Raw genomic sequence first — 10,319 nt, forward strand, 5'->3', positions numbered from 1 at the left:
ACCCTTGTTCTTTGATCATTCATTTGGTTCTCATATCAATAATAATCTAAGTGGATGTAGGTTATTACCAGATCCTGGGGCCGAACCACTATAAAAATATCGTGTTGTTATTATTTTTCGTCATTACGTTCTTCTCTACACATTCATTCATATCAAGCATATTCTAACTCCGTGTCAGTTGGCCAAATCCTGGGTCAACATATATATATATATATATATCTTCTTCTATTTAATAAGTCTTCTATTTAATAAGTGTGTAGATAACAGAAATTCTTGGTTTTAACAGTTTTTTATTTTTTTAATGTTAATTTTAACGGAATATTCTTATATTTAACAGAATATTTGTATACTTAACGATAGTTTGTAAATACTTAAACTTAAATAAAATAAAATAAATAATTAAAAAAATTAAAATATGATATTTTTGTGATATTTTATAATGATAATTATTTAAAAAGAATAAATAATTAAACAAATTAAAATAGGATATTTTTATGATATTTTACAATAATAATTATTTTAAAATAATAAATAATTAAACAAATTAAAATATGATATTTTTGAGATATTTTACAATAATAATTATTTAAAAATAATAAAATCATACATTTTATAACTTAAATAAAATTTAATTAAATTTAAACTTAAACTCACTTATTAGAATAATATCATATTAAACATATAATATAATCTATTGTGAATTAGCAACAAATTACTTTATTTTTTTAAACTAGCAAGAATCTTAAATTTAAAATCTGCCTATAATATTTAATATTACATTAAACATATAATACATAATCTCTTGTTATCACTCCCAAATTCAAAATCTAGAACAAACATAAACTTAAACAAAAATAAATAAATTATTTAATTAAAATAGAATATTTATTTCAAAATTTATATGACATTAATATAAATTTTATAAATAAAATTAACTAAACGTGATATTGCACGTTGCTTGTATCTAGTTATTTATAATGCGGTAACATGCATTTTCTCCTCATCGGTTGGAATGTTTTTAATTTGGCACGTGAAAATATTATAATCCAAATTTTTTTATATGACATTGTACAATATAGTTATTTAGGACCTCACACCAGTTTTTAGAAAATTACGAATAATTTTTTGTGCCCAAAACATGTTACAAAACAAATTATTTCATGCACGTATGAAACTAGCTTCAAAATAATATGTTTCATATTTTTAATACCGTAAATTATTCAGAATTTCACAAAAATTTATGAGATGTTTAAAATAACTACATTGTACACTGTTATATAAAATAAAATTAGATTATAACATATTTATGTGCGGAAAACACAAAAACAAATTGTTTTGAAGCTTATTTTATACATGCGTGAAACAAATAGTTTTAAAATCAGTTTTTGGCACCATAAATTATTCAGAATTTCATAATATATATAAATATTTACGTCATATCCAATTTTTATGCCGTTGTACAAGTTACTAATCTTTCTGTCAGTCATTTCCGATTCAGTAATATGTCTCATCGTTTTTTTTCTACGTTCTTACGTAGTTGTCGTTTGTCCAAAGTGTGGACAATAAAAGGAAAACGATGTGGTGGATAATTTCAAAAACCATATTCATACATAAGACTCACTATATATATAAAGTTACACACACACATATATATATACAGCAAGAAATTTAAGAACAAATTAGAAGAAAACAAAAGTGGATATATCATTGTATGATGAGATAATGATCAATCAATCAATCCCAGATCATAACAACAGCAATAACTCCAACCCCAGCAAGCACAGAGAGAAACTTGAAGAAAGGAGTGTCAAAATAATTAGGAGATTCGGGTCTAAAGCCTTTGGCTATAAGATGGTTTATGGCAACATAGATGAAGACCCCACAAGCCAAGCCCATGGAGATTGCATATGTCCAATCTGCAGCGGTTCCTTCGGTTGTGGCGTCAATGGCAATGCCTATGCCTACTCCAATCGGACTCGAAATGGCGAATGCAAAAGAGTAAGCCACGGTCAGCAGCAATGGCCTCTTCGGCAGCATCTTCAGCAGCGCTATGCCCATGGCTACGGCTGCAAATATTTTGTGTAGTGATATTGTCCACAAATTCCTCCATGCATCTCCCTTATTATCTGACCCCACAAAAAATATGTTTAGTATGAGTTGATGATCATGAAGGAGAGAAATCTTACATTAAAGACTAAGTAAAGTCATCTCATCAATTTAGTAATAATGCAAAAGTAGTTGTCGTTTATGATAAAGGAAAAGGCCAATTTGTATCAATAAACTAAACTCTTTTTATTTGGTCAGCCAACCAAGAAGTAGGGACAAATGACAAGGCCGTTTGGGTGATGTAACACATTACATATAGTATTGACACTTGGAAGAGATAAGCTCAAATCAATTATATTAGTTGAGAAAGGATCCTATAGTAGTTACTTAGAAGATTATTAATCTATTTGAAAAATCTATAAATATATGTAGTTGATCGTGCAATAATGTTTGAATAAATTATTTTACAATTATCACTTTACTAGTCCATACATAAAGGAACAAGACTAATCAGAGAAGAGATCTTGGTTTGCACTTAAATATACATATCACATGACTGTAACATCAAGAATAAATAATTAATATGGTATTTCTTACCTGCAATTCCAACGGCAATACCCTCAAAAACTGAATGAAAACACAGTGCTAGGATGAGAAGTATGGTGTCTCCTAACGACGTCGTTTTCAAGAAAGCAGGGTTGACTTTTTCCAAGTCAACGTGATCATGATCACGATCATCCTTATTAGCAGCCTGCTCCGGAGTCCTCCTTCGTCCTTCTTCAACTTCCACTCTAGCTTCTCTCTGATTAGACTTTGTAACGAAATGAATGATACTATCTCCAAACATGGTCAAAAGGTAACCAGCCGATGCCAACATGAACGCAAAAGGGTACGTTTTTGGGGTGAGGTCACCAAACGTTTCATTTGAATCGCTCAAGAAATGCATTAGAGAAGTCCCTAGGAAAACCCCACCTGCAAATTGTGTCCCCAAGAGAAGAAAGCTCTCATTCCACCGGTAAAAGTAAGGCGATACGCCGCCAGCGAAGGTGCTCACCAGAAGAATTATCAGGCACCATATTTTGACCAAGACCAACCCTTTGGAGTGCAAGTCAGCGTGGTGGTCACCGGCCGCAGCGTCCTCATCATCGTCTCCGCCACCTCCGTGACCGTTGACTCTGAAGACTTGAAGCAACAGAATCGATGAAATGAGTAGAGATGATGACTTGAGAGTAGTCATGGTGGAAGGAGTGGAAGCCATTAATGATGAATGATGTGTTATGAGGTCTTGTGATTATTGTTAGTTTATTTATTTGGCTTAAATTAGTTAAGTCTGTTAGTTGATTGAGAGTACAACTATTAATCAGGAGTTGTATTGCATCTTCCATTTTCTCTCTTTGCAGTACAACTTTGACTTTTGCGCAAGTTTATTTATTTGTACCACACAACCAGTTTAATTAGGGAAGAGAAAGCTTATTAATCGGCTTTCGTTGCTTTCAATATAAAATATTTTTATTTTAGTAGATAAATATTCGTGAGTATATGTTGGTGTGTGTCTAGTATATTTTCGATTCCTTTCTGTACAGATGAGACAATAAGTTGTCGGTCTTGTTAATCATTATATAATCAATTGAAAGCGAATGATACGATTACGAAGAACTATTTGATTAAATTAGTGTTATAAATAAATTAAAATAGATGATAAAAGCATAATTCGGCCGCAAGGAAAGGTGGAATGACATAAGTACATATTAAAAAGTAGAAAGTTTTACAAGAACAATATCAGTCTTACAAACGGAAATCTTGAGCTCTAGAATGGCCGAGGCAATATGGCTGGCAAGCGGCAAGCAAACGCTCCAATCAATCAACATAATGAATTACAGTGGACAAATAGAAACATTCTCTCACATTTCAATCCACAATTATTAAAAAAAAATCCGAGCAAAAAGAACGATATAGCAATTAGGATAGGATAAGTCCATATGAACTTGAGGCTATACACATGCACACGGGAGACGTATAACTTGATTCAGCAGCTATACAATTGACAATATGATAGGTAAATAGGATATTGAATATACAAAATATGTTACACTTGAAATGATGATTAAACCATATCTAACCCATCTGACTCGCTCTCCCTGCTTTCGTGCCATCCTGAACCCACCCTGTATTTACACACAGGGCACGAACCTTGTTGACGCAGCCACGGGTCAATGCAATTGGTATGGAACTGCAAAAGAAAATATTACTACCATTTAAAACAAACCCAACTTCAAATTAAGCAAGGTTTTGAATTTAATCTGAAAAACAGTATAGACAAATGTGGGATGAACCTGATGCAAACACGGCAAGCTGCGAATGAGCTCCCCTCTACTGACTTGCTCCAAGCAAATGCTACATGTCAATTCATCTTCTGTAGCCTTCAATTTCCCGTCATCCTTTCGGGAGTCCTGCTTTGTCAGTTTACAAGACAATTGTATAATTAGTATAAGGAAAAAGGGGAATGAAACAGTATGCGTGAGTGATAAGATTTATTACACCATCTACTCCAAACAAAGGGACAAAAATATTAAAGAGTACTGAATATCAAGGTTTCAACTAAATATCTTGTATTGTTATATTTGATTATTATGTATTCCCCTGCTGGGAAAGGACGAGTAAGCGGGTGCAAAAGTTGAATCAATCAATTAATAGGGACCAGGACGAGTTTAGGTTAGTTTATTTAGTCATGCAACAGTCTACAATTATTATGCCAAGCCACATTTCATAACAAGTATCGCGTGTTTTGTACGAGCTAGAGCAACTGTTGGGAACATGTAATATGTTATTGTGGGACTCTTCACTTTTTGGCAGCATTCCTTCACTTAATAATGCATAATTTAATGACGCTGGAAATGATCTGATACCAAAATTATGAAAATGACTCTTGATACTTGATAGGCAATCAAACCAACTATTGACGTAGGAGCTTACATCAGCTGAGCCTTGCACCTTCATACGTGGATAGCTGACCAAGTCAAAAATTTACTTTTGCTCAAGTGTACATATCAGGCAAAGCATTTAAAACTAGCCAAAAAAATTTAAGCATTTCCAATTCATTGTTTAACATGTTCGTACACCTACCATAACAACTTGGATTAGTGAACCTATTGGTCCCTATAACTATGAAAAAAGTGTACTATTGCACTTAAAGTTTACATTTTATCATTTTAGTCCTCAAACTATTAAAAGCACTCCTGTTAATATTATGTTTGATTCTTAATAATTATCTTTTCTTCAGAACAAAATATCACTTGTAGGAGAAGGTGTAAGATGCGTTCACGTGATCTTGTCTAAATCTACAATCACTAGAAATTATATGCATAATTAATTCTCACTTTTCAACTGCTCTATTTCATACTCAAATCTATTGATCATGCTTCCTATGCAAGTGAGTCTGAATTAAATAATATAAAAGACGTCCCATTTCTTGTGTTGTTAAGAATCAGGAACATATAGCAAAAAAGGAGTAAATAAAAAATAATTAATTATGGACCAAATGGAGAGTTCCTAAATAGTTTAAGGACAAACAAAAATCCTAACAACCTTTCACCTGTAACATCCAAAGGCAAAATAATTAACTGCATGCCATGCCACTATCCATCAGTCTTGATGTCCTAAGTCAACCATATATAAATTATAATATTCAGCGGTAATTCTTTATGTTTTCATTTTCTTCCTGGCCAGATAACACAACTCTCAATCAATATAATAACCAACCAATTTGCAACATGACCTTCAAAGAATCTTGAAAAAATCTCAAACATTAGCTTGCTTTGTCTAATTGTCTTATTAGACATACAATCAAAATTTAGATAATTGATTACCTCAGGAGCGGCTGAAGAAGTTGATGCCTGCTGCAATGATGAGACATCCCTGTTAAAAGGAAAGAACCCTCTTTTGTTAAAATATATAAATGAATATGTCAAACACAACTAAGAAAAAAGTGTAATACAAGAGAGACATATTAGTCATTACCAGATGACAGAAATATAACCTTTTTTTTTTCTTTTTTTCTAATGCTATGATTTTGAACATCTGTCCAACACTACCAGACTGTTTTCCTAGAAAGTTATGCATACAAGTGAGGCCAATAGAAGGGTCTTTCCATGTAAAGAACAGCTACATGCTCACATTTTTCATATTTCATTAATTTCAAAAAAGTTGGTTTATTATTGGTCTATCACCCACCAAAACAATACTATTGCCCTTTCTATCGTTGAAACTCTGAGTGAAGAGTGAAAGGAAGTTTTTTTCATCGGTACCCTCAGGTGACTTTCCTCGTAAACATGAGGGATTACGCAAGTTTCTAAATGAAACTCATGTTCGGTACCTTTATTAAAAAAAAAATTACCTGTATTGCAACTAAAATATATGCAGCTAAATAAGACCTTTACAATCTACCGTTCCTACAGTTTGACAGGTCATCATATGCATGCACGACAGTTTTTTCTTCCTCTTCCTATATAGTCTGACAAATTTGTTAGTGAAAAATTAATATTTAGATGCCATTCTCAAATCGTTTTCAAACATATTTTGTTTAGCTTTCAAATTAAAGTCTTAAAATTAGACCACGTGACATTCAAGGTATGTTCACAGAAATACTAAAGCTTACTTCTCTTGGCCAACAACTTTGTACTTGTGAACAGGTAAAGCATTTATCTCTTCCTCAGACATTGATTGAGTTGTAGACGTATTGTCAGTGTCCAATGCTCTCAAAGTATCATAATCTATTTGAATAAAATGAGAGCAAAAATATTGTTATCTTCCCAATACATTCGTATTCACGCTGCATGGATGTATGTGGAATTGTCAGTGCACAATCTGTTTCTATTAGTTAATTATTGAACTATAATACTTATCCAAAGCTTTACCGAGATCATCAAGTTCACGATCAAGAAGCGCAAGTTGGAGCCTTAGTCCTTGTAACCTCCCTCGTGTTGCAAAAGCAATCGATGGTGGCATGTGCAGCCGCAATTCTGTATGACCAAGCAAACCGCTGGCAGCTGCAGCATGTGCACGAGCCTGCGCTTGTAGTTGCTGACAAGTTGCATACATCCTCAGGCTTGTTGCCATCAAAAAGACACCTACGACTAGCCATAGCTGCATGTACAATACCCAGGATTACCTTCATGACTGTTTCAGACTTTAGATTCACAATAAATATGAAAGAAAACATACCAGAAAGTTTGGTGACATCTGATGTGAATTCAATATCATGAATAGCAAGAGAACTGCTGAACACAAATGTTAAGATAAGGATTAAAAATGTTCTGCACAAAAATGGCACATGTTCGAAAGAATGTAACAGAACCAAAAACATTACCTGTGACTAAAAAAGCCAGAGAGTTAGTATTTACTGGCCGAGCTGTATGAATACGCTAAGAAAAAACAAATGAAGTCAGCATTATATTACAGCCATTAAATTTATTGTTGAATAATCAAGAGACCTCATATAAAAGTGAATATACTGCCATACAAATAAAAGACATACCACAGAAGGTTGTTCAGGTACAAATCCTGGAAATCCACTTTCAATATCTGCCCTAGTCCCTCGGAAAACAAAACTCATTTCCGCAAAAAGTTTAAACTTCTGCCTTTCTGCAGCAATACTATAGACAGTGTCGTAATGCACTCAACTAGTCAAGAATAACAAACTTTCCCTCGAAACTTAAAAACCTGTCAATGCAGCCAAGAAGCCAACCAGTCACAACATAGTGTTGTAATACACTCAACTAGTCAAGAATAACAAACTTTCCCTCAAAACTTAAAAACCTGTCAATGCAGCCAGGCAGCCAACCAGTCACAACTAAGGACTTAGCAAATTAACCATCCAGTGCTGTAGTAATCAACCACATGAAAGTAAATTTTCATGAAGAAAAGGTTCAACAAGTTTTGTTTTTCACATTAGATAAATCAATGATTAAGCACAACTCACACTTCAGTGAGTGTTAGAATTAGCATGGTCCAGTCTCATAGTGTAATAATCAGAGAAAAAGAAGCAAGTCAACAAGCACTCATCTTAACTCAAGTGCATGACAAAAGGGTGTAAAATTTAGTTGTTCATTAGCCTTTATTACAGACATATGCAAAACTACCCCAGAAATGAATGCCAAAGCAGTAAGATATTTGTTTCCAGCCAATTACCAAGCCTGATGCAACCATGAATTTTTAAATTATATATTAAGATAATGACCTTAGATTTGAAGCATTGTTAAAGTTAAAATATATTACAGCTCCTCATCCAAGCCTTAAAAGTGAAACTCAAATTCCACAAATACAAACATTCTTGATAAAAGCCAACGTCCAGGGACCCAGTAATTAATTATGGCAGCAAAAGCTAATATTACTAAAGATCAAGCTTGATCACACCGACCCATGTTCATGGAAGATTAAAAAATGTGGTCAAAATGCAATGATATTCCAAAAATGTAGACTAGAAATTATCGGCCACAATCTAGATTGCCATGTCATGCCTTAAAAAGTGTCTTCAAAGATTCGCTCACCACATTTAAAAAAAATCTTCCCAGCACTGGAATCAACACAATAGTGTCTACACCATGAGAAAGAGTACCTAGAACAAAGCAAGGTTACATTATGCTGATTCACAGATGAAAAATAATTTAACTAATTTGGCAAAGTAATATAAAAATTCTTATATGAAATTTGTAAAGTTGCCTTGTTATTTCACCAAGTAAGCACACAAAAAAAAAATAATTCCAATCACAGCTTCAAAAGAATATAATAACCATATATAATTATAATGCCGAACAAAAGAAGGAAAAAGCATAATTTTGAGATTACATTGTAAAGTAGTCATTGATTCATAGGCATATTCCCTGTATAGAATCTAATATTGCCATCTGAGTCCCACCCGCACCCAACTATGAACTATTTAGTCAATTACATTATATAAACAAAAAAAAAAATTAAACACGTATTTATGCATATAAAATTACAACCAGGGTGCTCAGCCGGTCAGTCCAGTTATCACAAAAATAACCCTTTGTTTAAGGAAAACCCCCATTTCTCTGTTCCAGGCACAAAATCATCAAAATTTCCCATTTCCCAAATAAAATATATCTTTGACCATTCAGCATGTGATTTTTGTCAGCATAAACAAAGATCTAAAATCTCAAAATGGGAAAGGAAAAAAAAATATTGAGAATTTTGAACACACATGAATAAAATAAAAGATAAAAGAAAATCCCTGATCCTAATTGGCATCATAATAATAAACAAATCGAATAAATAACTAAATAAAAGCACAGAAAACCAGCATTGTTGAGCAAGCAAAATAAGTCATGATCTCTTTTCCAAATATATATATATATATAAAAAAAAAAAAAGACCGAAAGTGTGTAGGTGTTTTCATAAGTTTTCTAGACAGATTTTCTGGGGAACCAAACAGAATTGAGTGGCGAGAAAAGAACTTACAAGATAATAAAATCGGTGGAGAGAGAGAGTGAGAGAGAGAGTTGCGAATGTAGGAGTAAGAAAGAGGTGAAGGAAGGTGAAGAGATCCAATCGAAGGTGAAGAGATCCAATCGAAGGTGAAGCTAAGATACCCCTTTCTTCTCTCTGGTCTGGTGCCCTTACCCACCAACACCAACACCAACTCCAACACCAACACCATTTTTTTTCTTATTTTTTATTTATTTAATATTTTGGAAAATAGCTTGTATATTCGAGACGACTCCACAGACTGCCACGTCATATTAGTTATTTACACCTCTGCCACGTTTTCAAAGAGCATGAGATCATTTTTTATTTTTTATTTATTTGCGAAAGTTATCTAATCTTAACCTTAATGATAATATTAAGATTTGGATAACACTGCATAATTAAAACTCATCACACGTGTATAGTCATCAAATTATCTTTAGCACACATGGTATGATTTGTATGTAAATTCCTGTAAGTTAACAAAATTTGTCTCTTCTTTCAAAAGAAAAAACAAACAAACAAAATTTGTCTCGTATAATGTAGAAAATAGAAAAGTTGTTCTAATTTATTAGGTAAATGGGGCATCTTAATTATTTTTATAATAAAATATATATTTAAAGTGAAGAAATTATGAGAAAATGATAATAAATGAGTTTATTTGATAATATAAAAAAAATGATGAAAATATGTTATAAGGATGTAGGTAATCTACATTTTATTTTACATGAGAATTTTTGTTTAGGGGAATGAGAAAATATTATTTAGAAATAAAAAACACGACCGTGATT

At 32.7% G+C, this 10,319-nt stretch overlaps 2 protein-coding genes across 8 annotated transcripts; both read right to left on the bottom strand.

Annotated features, from left to right (window-relative positions):
* Window positions 1-1,579: 1,579 nt before the first annotated feature.
* Window positions 1,580-3,318, bottom strand: LOC133791115 (zinc transporter 1). Its single transcript, XM_062229012.1, has 2 exons — window positions 2,644-3,318; window positions 1,580-2,126 (listed from the first exon to the last, which is right to left on the bottom strand). Exons 1-2 carry the CDS (start codon window positions 3,302-3,304, stop codon window positions 1,735-1,737), a joined length of 1,053 nt encoding a protein of 350 aa, XP_062084996.1. The 5' UTR covers window positions 3,305-3,318; the 3' UTR covers window positions 1,580-1,734.
* Window positions 3,319-3,770: 452 nt separating this feature from the next.
* Window positions 3,771-9,720, bottom strand: LOC133791117 (E3 ubiquitin-protein ligase SDIR1-like). Of its 7 annotated transcripts, XM_062229014.1 has the most exons (11): window positions 9,523-9,720; window positions 8,592-8,659; window positions 7,861-7,924; window positions 7,580-7,764; window positions 7,412-7,466; window positions 7,267-7,322; window positions 6,960-7,188; window positions 6,701-6,815; window positions 5,913-5,961; window positions 4,380-4,496; window positions 3,771-4,276 (listed from the first exon to the last, which is right to left on the bottom strand). In XM_062229014.1, the coding sequence occupies exons 4-11, from the start codon at window positions 7,655-7,657 to the stop codon at window positions 4,151-4,153; spliced, it is 825 nt and encodes a 274-aa protein (XP_062084998.1). In that variant the 5' UTR covers window positions 7,658-7,764; window positions 7,861-7,924; window positions 8,592-8,659; window positions 9,523-9,720; the 3' UTR covers window positions 3,771-4,150. The 7 variants fall into 7 exon arrangements, with proteins under 7 accessions (XP_062084998.1, XP_062084997.1, XP_062084999.1 ...); XM_062229013.1 differs by lacking the exon at window positions 7,861-7,924; XM_062229015.1 differs by lacking the exon at window positions 7,861-7,924 and having other exon boundaries at window positions 8,562-8,659.
* Between the last annotated feature and the right edge of the window lie 599 nt (window positions 9,721-10,319).

Source organism: Humulus lupulus, chromosome 7 (genome assembly GCF_963169125.1).
Source record: "Humulus lupulus chromosome 7, drHumLupu1.1, whole genome shotgun sequence".
Taxonomy (NCBI): Eukaryota; Viridiplantae; Streptophyta; class Magnoliopsida; order Rosales; family Cannabaceae; genus Humulus; species Humulus lupulus.